At 37.6% G+C, this 22,553-nt stretch overlaps 1 protein-coding gene across 1 annotated transcript in view; it reads right to left on the reverse strand.

Annotated features, from left to right (window-relative positions):
- Positions 1-22,553, reverse strand: part of PCCA (propionyl-CoA carboxylase subunit alpha) — a 274,262-nt gene that overhangs the window by 191,111 nt on the left and 60,598 nt on the right. Inside the window, exons 7-8 of the mRNA XM_058833148.1 lie at positions 6,824-6,955; positions 166-202 (exon numbers count right to left, since the gene is read on the reverse strand). Coding sequence (XP_058689131.1) covers positions 166-202; positions 6,824-6,955 — 169 coding nt within the window. The remainder of the gene's footprint in view (positions 1-165; positions 203-6,823; positions 6,956-22,553) is intronic.

The raw sequence follows: 22,553 nt of genomic DNA on the forward strand, positions 1-22,553 counted from the left end.
CAGGGCATTAATGCCTAGATTCCTCCAGCCCTATGGGCAACAGGGAACTTAATAACTATTAAAACATTATTTGTTCTATAGGGATTACTTATTACACATTCAATTTAGTCAACCATGTCTGCTGAGAGGCACACAAATCCCACCATAGCTAATTTAAGAACTTACCAATTTCCCTTGCAATTCTGACAGCTTCATCTGCATCCTGTAAAAGCAGGAAATGAGACCCAACGTTAATCCCATCAGCCATTGCACTGTGTCCTGAGGGCAGTCATATATTGCACTACTGTCTCCTCCGATTCATTTAATGTTTGATTTTACAACCTTCTGACCCTTTTCAGCCAGAGGAATGCAAAATTAATACCATAAGTGGAATGTAAATTCTACCTCATCATTAGTGCACTGAGAAACTCAAAGCAACGAGGAATCAGCTGACAGGAAACACAACCAGGATCACAAAATTATTTTCTGCAGTTGTAAGAATTTAATGCTTGAATTTAGAAGTTTACAATCAATAATGGACCATAAATCAGATCGTTAAAGTTTGTCCACTACCAGCTTGTTTCTGTCCTCACAGGTATTCACTGTGTTTTCCTGGTTGCTGTCAGTAGGGGGAGTTGATTCTCTATTGTTTGGGAGTAATTCAAGTTCAGGAAAAAAACCTTGTAGAACTTCTTCAAAGACAAATGGGTTTTGTTTACTCATGAAAGAACAAGCACTTCAGTTTTGGAAGTTCTTCATTCTGAAGACAAAATAAACCTTAAAAATTTAAACTGTATTTGAAAGAAGAAGATTCCCATAATTGTTTTCATGTAAGAGTTGCAACTTTAGAAAGTCAACTTTAGAAATCCTTTTGTTGATGCCACCTATTGCTTCAGCTGTCTCATACTACTGTAGCCTGGTACAGAAAAAAGTCCTGGAAAACTCAGAATAAAAACCAGAATACCTGAATTAGTTACATTTCAATAACCAAATCAATTCTCCTCCAGTAGTTCATTCTGGTCATTTCAATTGATAACAGTATATTTCCATTATATAAAATCAGAAAGAAAAAGGGTTAAATTACAGTGGTATGGGTTAAGCTTAAAAATTCCATCCAAATTTGATAATATTTATACTATCCCATGACATACATTAAAAAATTTGTATAGAAGGCAGTAATGTCTGGAAATCACCAGCTGCTAAGTGTGTCTGAAACTATGGGGGCTGACTTATGAACATTAAACTGAAACCTGATATTTTTAAAGCTTTCAGGGCAATCCATTTTAAAAGCACCCAGGTCAGAACTTTAAAAAAATACATAAGAAATGTTCATACCTGGTTCATTTATGTCCAATAATAAAACAAAATCCTCTTTAAAAGTCTTCAGTACCTAGTAACAGCCCCATGAAGAATAAGGGGGCTGGCAGGGGAAGTTGTCAGAAAATTTAATTTCCTTTCATTAGCTAGTCTGCTCCACAAATCGGTGCTTGTTAAGTTCAAAGCAGTCCTGAAAGCAACATCAGTTTTAAGTCTTTTTACTCCAGTCACATCTGTTAATGAGATTTTTCCAAATAACAATTGTTTTTAACTCAAGAGATAAATCTAGCAAAAAAAAAAAAAAAAACAAAAAACAAAAAACTGCCCCTCACCGCCCCCCCCCCGAAAAAAAAAAAAACCTCAAGAGTTTACTGTTTTATTACACCTTGCTGCTTTCCATGACCCTGCACCCTCCAAATTTTAGCTTAAAGGGATAAAATGCATGAAAAGGGTCATTTAAGAATGTTAGTGGTTTCCACACATTGAGTTTGAAGGTTCTTTGTTCCTGCCTGTGACAGTTATGCGAGAATACTTCCCCTTAATAGCCTCTCTGTCAGGAAGTGTTAAACCTGCCAAATGCAGACAATTAGAGCCTCTTGAACAAAATGCAGGAAGACTGATGACTGATAAAGAGCCACGATTATAGTTGAGAAGGAAACTTTTACATTTCTTTTCTCTTGCAAATTCCCCCATATATTTGCAAAATAGAATTAAGGGGGGGAAGCAAACAGGGTAATCTTTTTTCACTTAGTTACCTGCAAACAAGTGGCTAACTGATACACTGTAGTCCACAGGAAGACAAGCTGCAAATCATTATAGGGGAACTTTTCACTGCCACTGTATTTTTACACACGCATACAACAACTTTAAGTAACAAGCAGATTGGTATCAGCGGCACTAATTGTCTGAGTTCTGTTTTGAAAAGACTCTAGTCATCTGCCCAGCATAGTTATTAATTTACACTGTTTCAACATCTGTTTCTTTTACAGTTCTAACATATTAGAACCCAAACTTTAAGATACAAGGAAAAAAAATTAAAATCCACGCATACTCAAATTTTCGCTTTCAAAGAGCATTTCTGAACCAGAAAACAAAAAATATGCTGTGATTTAAAGAGTAAAATTAATAACAATAAAAAAATGACGCATTGCAATCTGTGGTCTTTTGATCTTTTGCCATAAGGTATGTTGAATGTATGCTTAAAATATCATGAATTTCACTTGCGGATTATATAAATACAGAAGCAGTTTGAGTAATCAGAAAAAGTTTGGACAGTTATTTTAGCTTTTTGGTACATAAAACTTATGACAGTATTTGCACAAGAGGAACAAGAAACCAAATGCTATGATACTGCCTAACACACGTGTCCATATGTACAAAATATACAAAACCACACTGGTACTAAAAACACTTTAAATTATTTTTTAAAAGCATAAGTCCTCAACGATTTACTGCTGTTTCCTCCAAAAGCACATTACCTACACTACTATTTTCCCAAAATAAACTGGAGACTATAAAGAAATATATAATTTTAGCACCACCTTTTATTGTACAAATAAAAATGTTCAAGTAATGGTAGAGGTTAATAAAAATCCTAAGAGTTATAAAATTATGTCATAGTGTTTTCACAAATAGGTGATTCCATTAAGTTAAAGAGACATAAAATACTCCTTTAGCGTAAGAATTCCTAACCTCCTACTTTCATGCACATGCCTCTCAACCTGGTACCAGCAGGTGGAGACAAAAAAACAAAACTGCCTCCATGTAGGGGAATGACAGGATAAAGCTGATGAAGTGACTCCAAGAACTGTGAAACATTGTATTAATTATGAAGAACTGCATAATGGTTTTCATGGCTGAGGGTGTTAGCCTTAGAGACCCTCCAGTTCATATCCAGCCTCTTAATGACATCTCCAACTATAAATAATGATCATTCAATCCTAATGTCAATATCCCAATGCAAAAATTCAGCTAAAACAGGTACCCAAAACTTAACTACAGTAAATTAAGGGCCTTACTGAAGACCTCTAATGTGTTTACTGACATCACTGAAACTACGTAGACACAGACATTATTCTTCTGTGTCTACATCCAGCTGTGTTCTACCAGCCATAAAACCAAACTGACTGTATATGGTGAAACAATACAAAAATCATTCTACCCTTGCCATTCCTTTGCCAGTTTTTCACCACAGCATGTTCTTATGCTCATTACTCAGCCTCTACTTTATAGTCTCTTACGCCCTTTAGTTGTTTACAGTCAATACATCATTTCAGCCCTAACTTTAGTATAGCCACTGCTCACATGGACTAATGCTAATTCTTTTGATTAAAACCATTTACCACTACCTCTCCCAAACGGATTTTATAAAACTAATTGTAGTTACACATTTTGAAATTAATTACCTTTGAATGCTTTTGTTAGCTCTCTAGCTGACAGAACAAGACTCCGGTTCCTTACATGCTTAAACTGGATAACCCTTGCCCCAACCAACTGAGAAACTGAACCAGGGATGAGAAGAAAATCACTCTTTGTCAAACTGCCCTCTCCATTCTACATCTTTCCACTCTCAGTTTCATATCTGCTAGAGCATTTGCCACTACAAGAACAGTTAGCTGTGTCTGTTATGCCAAGCACCTCTTCTTCAGTCCTTCCAGCTTTAAGTATACTGATGAAGGGCTTCCTTCTTTTAAATTTCTAATTTAATTTTGACTCACTGGGAATTTTTCTGCACTCGACTTCTCCAAGATATTACAAAACCTTAGCAACTACAGTGTCTTCTATGTCTAAGTGCTAAGCAACATAACAGAGGAAAAATTTCCTTTATTCATGAAGGACCTAAGTATCCCCAGTACTGTTTAACAAAGATAAAGACAACCCTTCTATTAACAAAGATTTTCAGGGCAGTCCTGAGTTGAATAATAAAGCACCAGAAGTTGTTACTCTGTGTTTGCTTCAACGATTCATCCACAAAGAATACATGCAACAGATCTGCCTTAATATCTAGCATTGTCAGAGGCATGAAGGCAGTTTTCCTCCAGCTTTAGTAAACTCCACTTTAAAGCTGAAGCAACCTCTAATCACCTTAAGCATCAAGCAGACATTTAAGTCCTTCCTAAGACTTTCAAAATTTTTATTTCTCAGGAAAAAGAGCCCTCAAAGACTTTGAAAGCTTCAAAACTGTGACTAAAATAGGTCTCCCACAAAATGGCAGAAATCCTAAACAGCGTCCAGCTCCTTGTGTGTTATAGTTCTGATTAGAGCTGGTATCATGCAGCTTTGTTCGTCCTATCTTAGTCTGAATTTGCAAAATAGTGTATCATGCTCTAACCAAAGATCAGGCATCCTGTATGACCTAATTATTTGGGTATTCATTTGAGCAAAGAACATTGTCACAGGAAGGAAATCAAAGAACAAACAGAGGCACATATTTAGATCCATAGCAAGTATGACACTATCAATTATCAGCAGCTTTATTTCCTATAATTGGTAATCAAAGCACTGGTTAGCCTAAAATTTGCAACTCCACTTCTTGATGGAGACTACAATGCTGGCAATATCTGTGAACTTTGCATTTGCTTATTTGGTGGGCACCAAATAAGGTTTGGGTATTTTTTTAAGATATGTACTCTTTTTCATCAGCCTTCTTCAGATAATCAGAACTCGTGCAGGGCTGAGGTATGTGAAACTGGTATGATGTGGATACCTTGGGATTAAGCAGCTACCACAGAGCTCCTTTCAATAGCAGAGGACTGGAGTTGTCAACTCAGTCCTACACTCCAGTTCATTTGGTTTTAAGGGTATTGTGGCATATAGCCCATTGCCAACCACATCACTTCAGTTTTGATGTCAGGAACTTCAAGTAATCATCAAAAACAGTGAACTGAAGGTCTGTGAAACGCATGCATACAAGAAAGCAGCTCAGCTGCACTGGTTATAGGACTACCTGTTCATTAACCATTACCCTACTTCATCATGTGTGGGTTTTTTTATAAGCAGAGTAATAGATCTTTACATAAGTTTTAACTTGATACAATGAGAAAACCAGCATTTTGACTATTTAATTCTGCATTAGGGAATATTTTGTAGTGTTTAAATGATTAATTCAAAGCTATCTCCTAGCTAGATGCTTTTCTGGAAGTTATTTTCAGGATTCCTAGAAGAATGTAGAGGAGATCAGACAGAGAATGTTATGCGCAACAGCTCTACTGCTGTTAAGGCATACGAGTGCTAAAGGACCACATACACAGGGGACTGCTAAACATGCAGCAAAAACCTGAAATTTGCCAATTTGCCAGTCCCAGACTTCAGCATGGCGAGAATGCCAGACCAAAACACATAAGGAGTCCTCCAGAAGAGAAAGAAGTCTTTGCACTTTTACCTGTTGCAGCATTATCCTGCTATCAGATATACAAGTATCATGGCATTATCCTGCTATCAGATATACAAGTATCATGCATTTCCATCACAAGTACTGAAAAATTCTCTTGGGCATTCTGACCTCAGCTATTTTGTGATTTTATCATTCTCTCTCACTAGTCAAGTTCTCCAGGCAGCCTCACTGGACTAGGTAATTTGGTGGAGGCTTAGCCCCGTTGTACTGTATTTGCCTTTCACTTTTAGTCTGGTTTTGGGGGGGTATTGTGTCTCTTAACAGAGTTTTTTAAAACCCAGCTTAGCTACTACACTCTTTCTCATGCAACTTGAAGTTATACTCAGACTTCATTTGAAATAAAATCTGATTTGACACGTAAAGCAGAGAAAATTTCAACCCAGGAACCCAACATTTTATAATGCGCCAAGTTTTAGTTTTATACAATGAAGGTTTTTAAAGAGAAAAGCTTAACTATAGTAACATAGACAATATATTAAGACACACGGGAAAGCTTGTAAGAGCCCAACACAACCACTATAGCAGAAAAGAAACAAAAACAAATATATATTTTATTTAATGCTACAAACTATAAAGAAACAACAAATTTTTTTTACAAAACTGTTGGAAGACATTCCTTCTAAAACCACACAAAGAGCATTAGCTGTAGATTCTGATAAAGAGCCACCAAAGTCACCCCCATCCCATCCTCATCCTGAATTTTGCAACACATGAAAATATGCACCATCAGAACAGACCATAAAATGGAAACTTCACACAAGTTTAACAAACTTCCCTTAACTCAGAGCTGTCAAAATCTTGGCCAACAAGAAGACCTGAGAAATGTAAAGATGTGCAAATAAGTCAAATCTACACCTGACATTTAACACATCTACCCGCCTTCATGTTAAATTTAAAGCAAAGTATTTTTAGAGATTCTACTGAAGAACTCCTAATACATCATTTATTATCAAGGACTTTCTCCTCTTCTCCAAAGCTCTCTTGTTAGTAAAAATCTGTACTCCATTTTAAATTACATTTTACTGAAAAAGAAGAGGAAATTATAATTAGATTCTGTATCAGACCTTCAATAGGTGTACTTTGATTTAGACACTGTTCCTACAGTGGGCAGACAGTAATTAAATGATTTCTCACCTTGACTACTCCATCAAAGCCAGGGATGGTGTTGACCTTTGCATTCTTGGCTAACAATTTGCTTTCAATCTTGTCTCCCATAGCTTGAATAGCGTGTGTGTCAGGTCCAATGAAGGTGACACCTTCTGATGCCTGCAAAGACAATGAAGATAAAACTTTAGAAGACAAAAATAAAAATCAGTTTTTCTATACACAGATATTACTATTAACTTTTTTCTCCTTTTGAGCTGACTAATGCAACAAGACTTACAATACAGTGATCTCTTTACATAACAATAAAGCAATATATAAATATTTCAGACAGTTCATTAAAAATGTGTATGACCTTGTGAAACTATGTATACACACAGATTCAAAGCCCTATAATTAGCATTTGTATAAATCAAAAGCCAGGCCAGAGAAAAATAGCTGCAAGTGGAAGTACTCCAGCCTGAAAGATAGAAATATCCCTTCAAAAAACAGGCTTGTTAATTCACCATTGAAATAACCAAAAGTGATTTACAAAGATGCACTTGCCAAAAAATAACGCAGTCTAAAATTATATTTAGTATGCATTCCTAAAACCAAACCTCAATGAAGCATCACAATAAAAATGCAGTCTTTTACTCAACATACTTAAGACCTTAAAAATATAGCAATAAGTAAAATAACATTTCCTGATTCTTTCAGGAAACTCTTCTCCAATAATAATGTGGAAAGGGGTTAACAGTGTTTTAATACTTCAGCATCAACACGTAGGCAAAAACACTGAACTGCATGTTTCTTCCTCCCATTTCCCTATGCCAACAATAGACTTAAGCAAGGTTATTTAGATAGAGGCATTTTTTCAAACCTCTTCAAGTCAGTACTACAGTAAGTTAAAGGCAATTCTATCAGAACTACTCCTTGAAAGTTACAGATGCAATAGCGAGCACACGTGTGTTTCAGGTAACTGGAGGTGGAAGGAGAAGATGAAAAAAGGGTAAAGATGAAAAAAATATAAATTTTTTTTTAAAAATCAAGCCTTGCACAATTTTTCCAAGTTACAATTATTTTCTTCTCCCCAATCCTAAGACACCTGTAAAATGTCTAAAAACTACTTGTTTCTAGCCAATGGGCACCTAACCTAATACCAATATTAATAAAATGGCAAATAGCAGTTTCTCATATCACAATTTATGCCTTAGTATTTTGTCTTTCTGACACATATGTGTGCTACACAAATCATATAGTTACAGTCACTAATGATAAAAAGTCATTTGTTGGAGTTTGGTGTATTTATGTGATGGTAGTACATGATCCAATCCCAGAACATAGGAAAAATATGTTTAAGTTGGGAAACATCCTCCTATTTGTGATCTTATAACAGCCAAGAGATCCCAACACACACAGGAGTTTGCTCTGTCAGCAGCTTCTTAGCAGGACCAGTGTAACAGCAGCAGATGTGTGTAGATTATTTCATACTGTACTAGCTAACAGGAGATCATCCAGAAAAGAACACGCGAGCATGACAGACACACGAGGAAGTTCAGTGCAAGGACACCCAAACCAAATGCAGAGCATCAGTTCTGCTATATCAAAGGATTGTTAACTTTGACTCACAATGAAACATCTGGGGGTTTATCTCTGCCCACCTCTTCTCTACTGCATTGGCTTCTTATCTTAGCAACTCAGGAATTAACAACTTGATTAATAGCTCTCTTAGAAAGTTGGGAAGACTGCAATAAGAAGGAAGAGACAGGAGGACCAAAACAAGGGTGCAGATCTATAATTATTTAGTGTTCAGGTCCTTTGGCACTTCAAGAAATTCACTTTTTAAAGGAGAAGGGAAACAAAGCAAGGAGTTGATGAGTGAAACCACAGTGACAAAGTTTGGAGCTGACTGTTTCAGAAACAACCTGAAAACTCATACTTCTTCCTCTCTTAACAAGAGGCACAAATAGGTACTTGCATACACCTAGAGGTTGGGCAGAGTCTTCTGTCATTCTGTATTCCAGTCTCAAAAAGCCTTGTGGAAAAGGATCCACATGCTTGACAAGTGGAGCTTACACTGTCCCTCTTGTATCACTTCTAACCTGGAAACACCTTGTTTCCACAGCTTCTGCCACAACACTGGCATTTGCATCCTGACCAATACCACTTCGAACTTCACCATGTATTGCTCCCTCTCCTCACTTTCTTCTCAGTTTACTATCAAAAACATGAGATCTCCAGAGGTCAAGATAGCAGGTTCAAAACTTTTGCTGCCATAAAAGGCCATTCCAGACCTGAGGCTTGCAGTATACTTCCATACTCTTACGTATTTCTCTTTTCTCCTCTTTGTTCTGACAGAAAATTTAAAATCTCCATTCAAACTGGAGGTCACAGGGGAAGATAAAAATTACATTGATGGCATCAGCAAGCATCCAGCTTTCCAGCCAAATGCCCATATGGGACATCATGCTTGACCTACTGTCTCATCTCCCTGATTTGTGGCATGGACTTCCAAAGTGCCCTGATCACTCCCTGTTCCTGTCTAGATAGCTGGATAAGAAGAGAACAGTACCATTCAGGAGAGATTAATGAACCACCTGAGAAGGAACACTGCAGGCCATTTCAAGAAATTAATCTCTGCATCCAAAACATTTACTACATTAATCCTGTAGAGCTGTAACATTCCACATGGATACAGCCCGTAATACTTACTAAAAATTAAGTACCAGATGATGTGCAGCAGATTCACATTACTCGAATGCAAATATCACCTGTTGCAACCTGCATCTTTGTCTTTTTTAATGTATACTTTTCATAACTCACAATTTACAAACTGAGTGTGTCTACATACGCAGCTTTTGGCTTTAATTGCTTCAAACCTCTGTACCTTGCACAGATCAGCTCTTTAATGGTGCACAAGCAGCAGCATCATACCACCAGCTATTCCCTCATAACATCAGTCAGCTGGGGCAGTCACCACAGCCAGTTATTTCCCCATCAACAATCTCAAACAAAATAGTTTAACTTAATATGATAACACAGAGCACCTAAAACAATTTGATTCTGCAACATCCATAAACCAAAAATAAGTTAACAAACCTAAGAGGTTCTGCTGATTTCCAGGCAGTGTGTCTAACCATCTCTTACACAGGAAAGGTATGCATTCTCTGACATGACTTGAAATTAACTTTAGTTAAGCACATTTAAAGAAAGACTTTGTCAGCTTAAGGCACTATTAAACAAAGTCTCGCAAGTCTTGCTACAGTAATTTAATACCCCAACACTCAAAGATGCTCACTCAAGCCCTCTACCAAAGCTTCTCAGCTCATCACCATAAAAGTGCCCCAGCTTCTTCATTGCCCACAGTCACACAATGCATTAAACAATCCATTCAAAAGTCTACAGGCCAATACTGAAAGTGCCAAAAACAGACCATAAGAAAGAATGTGGTGGTAGCACCCTCAGCTCTCACAAAGATTTAACAGTTTGTTCACACACAGACTCATCAGTGTGGCAGCAAGTACTAAAACCTCTGCTGTACATACACAAGCTCACACAATGCTTATCAAACAAGTTTTTCCAAAACTTCTGTTACTCCTCCACACATTCAGCAGCATATTTCAGCACTGAAGACTAATTATCTGGCTGCAGAAAACACATCAAGTTTCACCATAAACAAGTACCAGCATTTTGTTTACAAACATCCCTGTGATATCTGTGTATCACTGCCCTCCTTTGCATAATCAAAGGCATAGGCACATAGTAAGGAATATTTTATAAAAGAACAACTTAACAATAAATTTGTGCAAAAAAAGTTATTTGTTAGTTGTCTTAAGTAGTAGATATTGAAGAGTTTTCCCCAACAGCCCATTATTTTTGAAAGCAGCAACAATAGGTCTAATAGTCATGCCATAAGAACTGCAAGCAGTTTATTCTCCCTTCCTTTTTGTTTGGTGAGTGGTTTTCTTTAAGCCAGACAAAAGTCTTAGCCTAGCCTCAGAGAATGCAGAATCCCTAACATAGCAAAAACTAAACACAGTGTCAAAGTACAAAAAGCAAAGGCAGGACTTGGAAAATCCATTTCAGAAGTTCATGGTTGAGTTTATGTGACATCACAGCCACCATCTGTCAAACATCTGACTGCTCTGGGAACACAGTGGGCCAAACAGACCTGTGTTAGTGTAAGTCGTCACACTCTCACCATCTGGAAAGGACCTGCCCATTGGACAAACTCCTGTGGACCCTGAGGTAATTGAAGAGACTAAGTCTAGAAGAGGAGTTTCCTTTGCATCTCCTCCTGGAAATTATGAATGTAGATATTCACACTTACTGTATTATACAGTCAGCAGTGGATTCAGTCTGAGTGACAGCCAAAGCAGAACTAAAGATAGAAAGCATGAAGGAGGGAAAACTGCATAAACAACTTTTACACACATATACTTGGCAATGTATACTCTTCTGTGGGCTTATGAATCTGTGGCAAAGCAGCCAACTCACTGCCAGGCCTCCTGGAGCTGCAGGAAATGATTGAACAGTTCCAACTCAGCTTTAGACAAAACAAGTGATACTAAAACTTATCCTCTGTCTTTTACTATGTTAGTTATGGACAATTAAACACATTATTTTGTGTCCTCATTTGAGCCAAGATATTTGAATCTGCATGTAACATCAGCTTAAGAGGAGCAGCTTCAACCAACAAGGAGATACGTCATGTACAAAAACACTGCTATCAAGAATCTCTTTCGGGATCATGTGATGAGGGGATTTTTCCACTCACAGCATGCTGATGTGGCAAAACATATTCCAAGTGCCCAACTGCTTCCAGGTGCAGGAGCCCCTATAGTTATCTTACCACACAGAAGCAGCGACAATAATGCAGGCTTTGTGCTTGTTCATTCCCTAGTACCTGAAATGACTAAGAAATTATACTTTAAGAAAGTATTTCCCATCTCTGAGGAAGAAATGGCTAAGAGGATAGAGATGTCTCAGAAGCATTTGTAGCTGCTCTGGTTTACTGAAAAGAAGCTTTTCTATGTAAACACAGAGCTGGTTTTAAACAAGTTCATGAAACTTATAGGAGAACCCAAACAATTTGTTGCATGCTGCTACTGAATCATAGGTTCTCAAATTCAGACTTACATATGATATTTTCAACTCAGGGTGATATCTACAGAAGACAGGAACAGCCCTCAAGTGACTGAGGCGACTGACAGAGTTCCTCTTCCCTCATTCTCTCTCCTCCCCCTCCTGCACATGCCTGCCCATAGTCCTATCTATCCCCCTTCTCTAAAGGCAGGCTTAAACACTCCTCAGCTGACTTAGCTGACCAACATGGCAGACAATGGCTTAGTTTTTTGTGTAAGAAGTGTTTTCCTTCACTTCCATGAGATAAAATGAGCTAAACAGAGAAGCTTAGTGGGCACTGAAGGAAGGACCATGAGCTGCTGGTGCATTCAACTGGGAACACGAACCTTCTCTGGGAGGATGGCACATCCTTAAACTCTGAGGTGGCTCTGGAGGGTGGCTGTATGTTGCCATAATGACCTGCTCTTCTTGTCAAATCTGCATTACTGTTTTAAGTTTTGTTTTAAAAATCAAACATGATGCTTCTCTGAGAAGCACTGTTTGAATCACAGAATGGCTGAAGTTAGAAGCATCAAAGCCACTGCTTAAAACAACTCTGACATGTTGTATTAAGTACTCCAACATCTTAGGGGCAGAAGAGAAACAGAAACAAGATTCTGTGGCAGTGAGGTAACAGCAAGATCAGCAAGTGTGGGCAGCACAAGTTACCACACTTACTGGTAACATTATGAAGGAAGATCCACAGATAAGAACTTCAGTAGAAACTTTATCATAGATCTGGTTTTCAAAGGAGTTCTGTCTTAACCCTCAAGTTTTCTTCACCGGAGAAATTACATGCAGCTGATGAATTATTTCACCATTATACTCCCTCTTGACACACAACCAGTCAAGGAGGCAGACCCACAGGAGAAGGAAACAGGCACAAGTAGTCTGGTAATCACAGTGTTCCAGAAAAATTGGGATCATCCACAAATCAAATCCCCCACGTACAGCTCATAGATCACCAGAAGGACACAAACCTGTACGTGCAGCTGCCTGCAGGCACATACAAAGAAGAGCAGATAAGCAGCACACCTCAAAGATGACCGGAATAGACAGTTGGGCTAAAAAGTCTCTAAGTCACATGGGCTAAATGCAGGGCTGAAAAGCTGAGCTGGCAGCAAAAGGAAGGTCCAACAGAGGTACAAACAACCTAGGAAAAAACCAAGCAAAACAGAAAAATTCAGATGAAACATCCAAAGGCAGACAAGATTCAGGAGTACTAGCAGGGGGGAAAAAAAAAACCAAAACCACAAACACCACCACTACCAGAGGCACACTGACATAATTTGAAAAAGGCAGGTACGTAAAACACTTCAGAATTCAGGAACTGTCCATTCCACATTGGGAAGGAATCTCCCAAGGAAATCTACTATAGGAATACATAATAAGAAGCATCCACTCAGTAATTTAGGAAATACTGAATTGGTAAAATGCTCTACATAGATTGTGGTGGACATGAAAAAACATCCTGAAACTTTCTGCTGAGATGCACACAAACGACCTATCAGCTCAACTGCTTGTGCCTTGTTGCTGCAGTCTTGAAGGCTCAAAATTAAGAGCATGCAAAGGAGTGGCAAATTATTTGTGTGGGCATCAACCTGCAAATTTAGTACCAATAAATAGAAAATTTCATTTTCTGCTGTTTAATTTTAAGCTGCGAAGGGCCTGAATCAGTAAAAAGCCTGTTATGGATCACCAAGCAGTAACTCTTCATCAGTTCAGTGAAGAAAAGTTCCTCCAATCTTGTTTACGATGAAATAAGCAGAACTTCTAAAGACAAAGGATCTTTACAATGCACACACATTTACACAAACACACATGAGAGAAAAGACAACACATACAAGTAGCATGCCTCATTAGAACAAGTATTTTTTCAAAATGAGCCATGCTGAAATAAATTAAAGCCTTCTGTACAGGCTTATGGTAGAGTGAAGACTGCATGTGACGTAAGCAAAAGCACAGAAATGTGAGAGGGAAGGGAAGGGCTGTAGAGCATCCTACTGTCCCTCTGACTACACCTGCCTTTGACTACTGCAGTTATTTCTGCAGAAGTTTGGCTTTTGTTTTATCTTTGAAAAGAGATGGATTACTACAATCACCTTGAGCTGCAGAAGCTCAAGGCAGGCAGACTGTGACAGCACCTAGCCTCAAAACCAAAATATAAATTGACACTTGGAAAAGTAACAGTGCCTGAGGCAACTTGCAGAGGAAGGTGGTAATAAAGAACTGTGCTGCCCAGCCTATCAGATCTCATGGCTTCTTCCAAATTCTGCTTCAAAATCAGAACTGTTACTTGGCTCCAAAACCCACTACAATGTAGAAGTCAGAACTCCTCACACAAGTTATGTCACTACCTGTGACTCAGTACTGTGCCACTTTAAATATCTGTACTCACTGTCTCAAACAGGAGTACGTACTTTAAGAGAAAGTAATACATTGGAAGTGTTTCCTTTGAAAAGAAAAAGTTAGCAGAATAAAAAGGCTTTACCTAAAATTGAATACAGCTGCAAGAAGTTTGCCTCAGTTCTTAAAAATTAATTTAAAGAATACTAAAGCATTTTCCAACCATACCTTAAGAAAAGAAGAAAATTGCTGGGCACCAATACCCAAAAAAAATGAAAAGTAGAATACACTCATTTACTTGAAAATAAGCCAATCGATGCCAGTTCCATGTTTAACATTTACCATGGGGAGGGAGATGTGTTAATATACTCCCTTTAGACCATCATTCTAAGAAATATTAACTGATTTATTTAACCCTGGTATGAATCTGTTAATACCTGTCTCCAAAGTATAGTCTCAAATATGCAGAGGCATACAAATCCATTAATCAGTTACTAGTAAGGCCAAACAAACTTCTGCAGGTCCAAATGAAAACAAGTTTTATCCAGGCCCCAAATATGCCTTCTGTAAAGCAAGCTAGGAATAGAATGTAGAAACAGCATATAGTTACATATAATAAATAGAAAGATAGGTATAATTATGGTTTTTTTTAAATGTCGTATATGTATATTCAAATACTGGAGGTGGAAAGAGAGGACTCAATTTGTTAGACTACTCTAAAGTTCAGCTTAAACAAAGGCACAGTTGCTAAGCCAGTATAAACAATCTAAAGCAACTTAACTCTAGTGTCCAAAAATGTGTACACCACAGAAAAGGTACACAACCTTCTGCATAAACACCCGAGAGTGGCCAGAATAACTCCAAATGGTCAGCATCACCTTAAGCACTAATGCTGCATGGAAAATAATTTCTTAAATAAACTTTAAAGTCATCTCCTAATTCCACAGAAGTGGTAAATTTACAAAGTCAAAACTAAGAACCAGACTGACCTGTAGGCAATGTCCTTAACAAGATACAAGTTGTGAACTATTATCATGAATTATATGTAGAAAGGGTGAATGTGCTTGCACTGATTAAATTCTGCATTTTGAAACTAAAAACTCTCCTTTACCAAAAAGTTCATAATGCATTTTGTAATTTATTAGTAAAAGACATAGTTCCCAGTCATACCTTTGCAAGTAAAAAGAAGCAGAGTCAGCTGTTTCCAAGGGCTCAAAGCACAAGACACTGAGAACAAGTACCACCTCTGTGGCTCTATACTTACAAGTTTTCACTTTGGATCTGTTCAGCAACCTGAAGTCTTAGTTGATAATTTCAGTTTGAAACAAATTTAAGGCTTTAGATGGTCTATATATTACAGGTTTGTCCAGGACCTAAATGCAATATTGAATTAACTGTTCAGAAGCATTTCTCAAACACAAACTATAAAATTTGAACATACAGAAGTTTGCATGCCATGCCATTGTAACTGATTAATTACTTCACCATATATGAAACACTACACAGACACCACCCGAGGCACAGGAACTTAGCCCTGGTATGCTAGAAAGAGTTTTGAGTAGTCACCTATATCAGTAGTAGGGAATGCCCAAAAAATTTAGGGAGAAACAAACTAAACTTAAGAATTTTCCCTGGATGGTTTCCATATTGCTTTTCTTCACTTCATGGCATTGAAACCACCCTTGATTTTTACATGATAAAAGAAATCTGTGGAACTAATCCTAGAAACCTCTTTCTGTTTCCTTGCTTAACACCTCCAGGCGACAGAAAAGACAAAATGCTTCATTTGCATCCTTAAACATTAGAAACTGCGAATAAGCCTTTTCAGCTGCAAATGTTATTGCATCTACATTTCCAGAAGAGAAAGAAGGTTAAACAGCCTACTCAGGTTTATGTTAACTCATCTCTTTTTAGCACCCTGAGCAGCACAAAGAGCAGAAAATGCAGAAGCTTAACAGCAGAACCTCTTTCTTCATTAAGTTCAATTAGATCCTGGCAATGGATATAGCTGCTGATTACACGAAGATAAAGAGAAGAAATCAGGTATGCACAAAGGAAATGGCAAACAAGTGTAATCTTAGTCCTCCCGATCATCCAGCCTCAGGAAGACCATTTCATTTTTCATGCAACACAAAATAGTTCTATCAGTTGCATGACCACACAGGATTTTGCCTAATGTAAAAGCAGCATTTGTTTAATCATTAATTGAAACTTAGTTTAAAATGTAATATGCCTGTGTTGCACAAAGCCAGCCTGAGTATGTTAGCAAGGTAAGAAAAACCCCTTGCTTATCAATAAATACTCTATCTTATCAATTAAAGAATACATTTGAGCGACAACTAGCCAAACCTATTTCATTCCAAACCTACTTCATTTCAAAACACAATCAAGTGATATTTACTCTTGGAGTGTATTAGCTCTTTACTTTTTTGAAAATTAGGATTCAAGCTACATATTTTTATTTGTTTGGAGGGGGGAAAGCACTTAGAATTACTGTACTGAATTCAGCAGAGAAAGCAGCATTTCATTTTCTAGGCCATTTGGCTTTCAGTCTGGAAAAAGCCTTCAGCTTGGCAGAAAATACTCAATGAGATGTTTAACAAAAAATATACATTAGTCTAAATTAAAACCAGGCAGTTATGGAGAAAAAACGGGACAATGATGAGAAGGAAAAACTGGGGAGCATCATTCTAGCCAAAGCAATACCTCTCATTACCAAGGACTCAAGTTTATGGCATATACAAAATTTTCAGTATCAAACTGAAAGTTGAGTGGGGAAGAGCAGCAGAATAACAAACAGTTCAAAAACTCCAATGTTAGAGCACATAAAGAAAATGCATGGACACAAGGCATACTCTTAATACAACCGCACTATTTCTCCTGTTCTAAAGCTGCATGTGAAGCTTTGCAAATTAATAGAGAACACAAACATATAGCTCGATCAGTAAATGCACTTTGCAATACTGTAGCTTGTGGTATAATTTTCAAAGGGGAGGCCAAATTAATAATCAAAACATGAGAATATATTTAGAAGTGAATGAGTAATTAATGATTAGCACTGTGTTACTGAGATGTTACACTGAGTTTGCAGTTAAAGGGCATTAATTGTGTGCCTGTGTGTTGAAAAAAATTTGTCTGGTATTTCTCCAGACATTCTACAATGCTTTCAAAGTCAGGTGACTATAATTATATTTATACTGCTCTTCCAGAAACCAAATGAAAACTTATGATGACTGTCCAAGCTCACACGACCCTGAATTTACTGATGATTTAAGCATAAGAAACCCTGGTGTTGACAGCCAGGATGGTAAGTGACCCTGGAATTATCTTCCCAGTAATCATCTTCTCTAAAAACTACATTGAAAAAGCATCATTTCTCAGACATTGTAACAAAGACACTGAATAAGCCACATTCTTTATAAAAACAAGACTGTTAAAAGCCCACTGCCCTAACCATATTCTAATATGAGTAACGTCATTCTGACCTACAGTGTCCTTTTCTCAGCTGGCCAGTGGACTTAATCTGCTCCACTGTCCTCACAAGGTTACAAATTTACTTCCTGTCAAATACCTGTGATTGCTGATATTTAGACATGTGTTACTGTCAACAGAAATAATCATCATCAAACATTTGATAAAGATTGTTTTGAAGACCCTCAGAGCATTTATAAAGACTCCCTAAACTACACTAGAATATGCAGAACAAACCATCAATTTCACATCAAAAAACTGGAAGTATCTACATTTTGTTAGTAAACTGGAGTTATTTTCCCACAAGAAGAGAGCCATTAAACAGCATTAAATTTAATTTTTGACAATCAAAAAAAACCATTAAATGATAAACAGGCATATTTATGAAAAAATAAAAATCACTTTGTTAGTTACATTAATCACAATTATCTAAGCACCAAAGAAGCAGTAAATATCAGTAACAAAATGCATATGGGCACACGTTTGTTTGTGATTTTGTTTGTTCATCATCACCACACCAAACCAGGTTTAATTCACTGAACCAACAGACTGTCTTCCACCAAAGCCAGGACATATTGACCGTGTAATTACTAAAAACCACAAAACATCAAACATGTAAGGGAAGGATAGGACTGGGGCAATAGCTGCTCAGGCATAAAATCATTATAGAACCTAAGGATGGGATGCTGTCCCATTGGTCACAGTAACTGTCACAGAGTAGTGACCCAAAAAGTCAGTACTCCCACCCCAGGGCCCAATTCCTCCTGACTTTCACACCTCAAGCAGCAGTTTGGGAACCATGTGAACTAAAAATAACTAAAGGGGAAGGGGCTTCTTAAAGGATTTTGAGGGACAGTCTCCCGAAGGGTTAAGGGCAATAGGGACAGCTGTCAACAAATACACTGTCACCAGACATTTAACAGGGTACATGGGGGAAAGCATGGAGGGAAAGGTAGAGGGAGGCTCACTGAAAATGATGTTTGTGACCAGAGATGCCTGTGGCAGTCATTAGCAGGGAAAAACTGGGAGTTACAGAGGTACTGCCATGGCAATGGTGATAAGACAGGTCACATGTGAGATAGCTGCAATCTAGAAAGGCAAGGAATACTGGAAGATGTTGATCAAACACAGGAATGCGTAGCTGAGAGAGGCTGTGGAGTTTCCATCCTTAGAGATATTCTAAACTCAACTGGATATGAACCTAAGCAACCTGTTCCAGCTGATGCCACTTCAAGAAAGGGAGCAGTCTCCAGAGTTCCTTTCCAAACTCATTTACTCCACAGAGCTAAGTGAATAATATCAGGAAGATCATAATCTCTGGACAGGGACAGCAACTAAAAGTAGAGATAGCCTGGCATAACCCTTGACACAAAATAGACAAGACTCATATTTTGTTTGAGATAAAGGGATATATATCCTCCTACTGAATCTCACTACATCCATTTCCTTAAGAAAAAGCAAAGCCTTCTCATATTGATCTTTCCTCTCTAATAACTGGTGGTACTGATGTCTCTAGCCATTCATTTATACATCTGTACTAAAGTATGCTGTTCCTTTAGCTTTGCAGACAAGTGATAACCATTAGATCAATGAAATAATTGTTTAAAGAAAATCCAGAAGTCCCCGTCTCTGAAAGGCAAGCTTATCCAATTGTCTTAGGTCAACATAGGATACAGCACAGTGCTAGGAAAACACAGCTGGGGGGCAAGCAGGGACAAGAGGGAACTCCCTAGCCCAGCACAGGCATGGAAGAAGTTGGAAGTAGAAGCTACAATCTGAGAGAGGATGGTAGGGGAGCACTTCTGTGAGGCCCTCTCATCAGCTGAGCAAGTACTAGTGTACATGCGGGATAACGTCAGGCACCATGGTCACAGCAAAGATACCATTCCATGGAATTCCATTAAACATGCTCTGTCTTGTCTCCTTTGCTGTTTCTTTGCAAAAGGATTGATGTAGTAGTATTACTAATAGAAGATTTTCTTTAAATCTTACACACATTTCCTTGGAGAAAACTATGGATTAATTATCCTGTAATGCAAGATAACTAGCTCTGAACTGCTGCCCACCAAGAGAGGCTTAATACACTACATTTAAGTAAATGAAAAATTCATTGATTTTTTTTCCCCTTGGAAATAATTCTCAGAAAGTATTCTTCTTTTTTTTTCTATATGTTTTAACCATCAATGTACATAGCTCTCCCTCCAGCTTCTATTTTTGCTCTACTTATATGAAGTTCACATTAGATATTATGGGCAGAGAGATGTGTGTGATTACATTGTCCTCTTACACGTGGATGTTCAAATAAAATTAAGAAAAAAGGTTCAGGTGCTTCCGTAGTCAAACTTTAAGATAATAAAATTAGGAATAATATTTTTCTTTTAAGTAATGTGACTTGTATACTCATATATACAAATTTGGAGTTTTCCACTAAGACCTGTTTTTACTTATGCATAGTCTTACATTAATGAAATGTGCAGATTTGGCCATTTAATTTCATTTTTACCTGAAGGCAAAGAATTACATGTGATAATAAATGCCACTGAATATTATTAGAAGTTTCAACTTATTTTCAAAGTATGTATAAGTTATACTTCTTGGCTGGTATGAGAGAGTAATAGTGGAATTTGGCACATTTAAACCTGTGGAACAAAATGTGATGGACAGGCATTACATCATTCCGAATGCTACAGCTTTAGGACAACAACCTCTCACTAGCTCAGTGTCATAAATAAAACAAGTCAATAAATTGTTTCAATATGTAGCACCAGAGAATTTACAGGCCCTTAAAACGCAGCAATCCATGATACGGCCTTGTGGTCCTGCTCCTATGAACCACAACCATTCTGAGCTCACGATAGTGTGACAAAAGTACCTACCATGTATTCCCAAATACCACCAACTCTAAATCTGAAACAAATTTTTTCTGGTGACTATGGGTAAAACAGCTTTTTGGAACAGACACAGTCGAGCTCCTCCTTCCCAACAGATGGGCCTGAGAGTTGGACAGTCTGGCTTCACTCAGGCTATAAAGTAATTAGACAAACAAATCTGGATCCTGTAAATAAGCATGTGCTTGAAATTAAGCATGCTTAAACAGTTACAGGCCCTAAATTTCAAAATTTTAGCCTGTAGAGGGAATCAGCCTGCTAAATTAAAAGGCAATCTTTCTGGAAAAGCTGGTATTTATTTCTTTTCAAAGGCAAGAGAGGAGTGAAACTAGAGTAAACAGAGATTAGAAAATCAAAATTTTTATGTTTCACTTTGATGCAAACTGATGTTTCAGAAGTAAATAAGACCACAGTACCATGGAAATTTTTTCTACTTTAATAGTTCAGCTAAATTACATAAAAATTATTAAATACATTAAGTTCCAGGAGTACAACCTCCAATTTACCTGCTGAGCTAGGATTACCTCAAAATTCTTAGCAAACTGGGTTTTCACTTGCAAATTGAATGCTGATATTTCTCAAATAAAAAAATCCTTAAAGGTAGAATATACTCTGAGACACAAGCAGGAAAAAACCATCCGTAAGTATATACAGAAGGCTACATTTTACCTCCTGCACCAAAGAACAGAGGCAGAGACAAGGAGATACCACAACTGCATCACAGCATAACACAACATGCTCAGCCCTTGAAGGGCCAATTTTACAGTCTCAAAGTTCCTTCATCATCCTTGTGGTCACCTGCTAACAATACATCAGGCAGCAGCAAGAGGCTTCTTCTGATGGGCTCAGCCCAAGGGGAAATTTAGTTATTAACAGTGAGAAGTGCTCTACCATAGTAACAAAGTTAGAATTTAAAGCCATTCTGCCACAAAAGAAGTGGGGCCCTGACCTCCAGGCTTTTCATTTTTCACACCTCGGCCACTGCATTCTGTTAACTTCTCTTTCCAGATTACTTTTAAGTTTGCTCTAGATGACTACATGGATAGTAGTGCCAGAACAAGGGAGATGGCAGGAACATGTGACCACGGCCAACACCTTCTTATAACAGCAGGAAAACTTTAGTTTATACAGATTATGAAACTGCATCTTTCCACAAATGTGCACAAGATGTAAAGTGGTATTATGGGCCCCATTCCTTGCTTTGTAGGAGCAACTCAAGAATCATTGGCAGCAGGAGCTAGAGCAGGACTTGAAATATTCACGCTGGAATCTCAGGAGGAAGAAAGGCAAGGACAGAAACAAATTTACCATGCAAGCTCTATAGCATCTTCCTAAACAGTAACTGGCCCCATCATTGAAACTTATAGAAAAATGAACACTGCCTGTAATCACTTGTTAAAAAGAACTATCTTTCCCAATTCCAAAACAAGTACGCCTTTAATCAGCTGAAAGATGGGAAAGACCTGCTTCAAATTAGAAATTTTGACAAAGTTGCAGAGCTATTGCTGAAAAACAGTTCTGCATCAGCTGAACTCCTTCCCCAAGCCTCATACTTCAGGCTCTACCTGAATCAATCAATCTCAAGTGGATACAAAGCATGATACTATGAATGTAAAGGATTAGCTTGGCAAAGTTTTAATATAAGAATCACCACTTTCAGTACAAAATAAGTCACTATTTTAAATATGATGTCACAATGAACTATGTTTATTTTAATAAAAGATTTCATTAACTGCTTGGAGACAAGTTAAATTTAATCCTTCTCTATGTCCAAGTTTCAGTCTGTGTATATTTTTGAACAAAAACAACCTGAAGAATGTATTTGTCTCTTTGTGTAAAATTGATGCTCATCATCTCCCCAACAAATTGGAAATTAAAAAATAAAAAAACTAAACTAAATCAGAACTGACAAGGCAGCTGAAAAAAAAAAAAAAATGAGGTAACTTGAC

The sequence above is a fragment of the Poecile atricapillus genome, chromosome 1 (genome assembly GCF_030490865.1).
Source record: "Poecile atricapillus isolate bPoeAtr1 chromosome 1, bPoeAtr1.hap1, whole genome shotgun sequence".
Lineage (NCBI taxonomy): Eukaryota > Metazoa > Chordata > Aves > Passeriformes > Paridae > Poecile > Poecile atricapillus.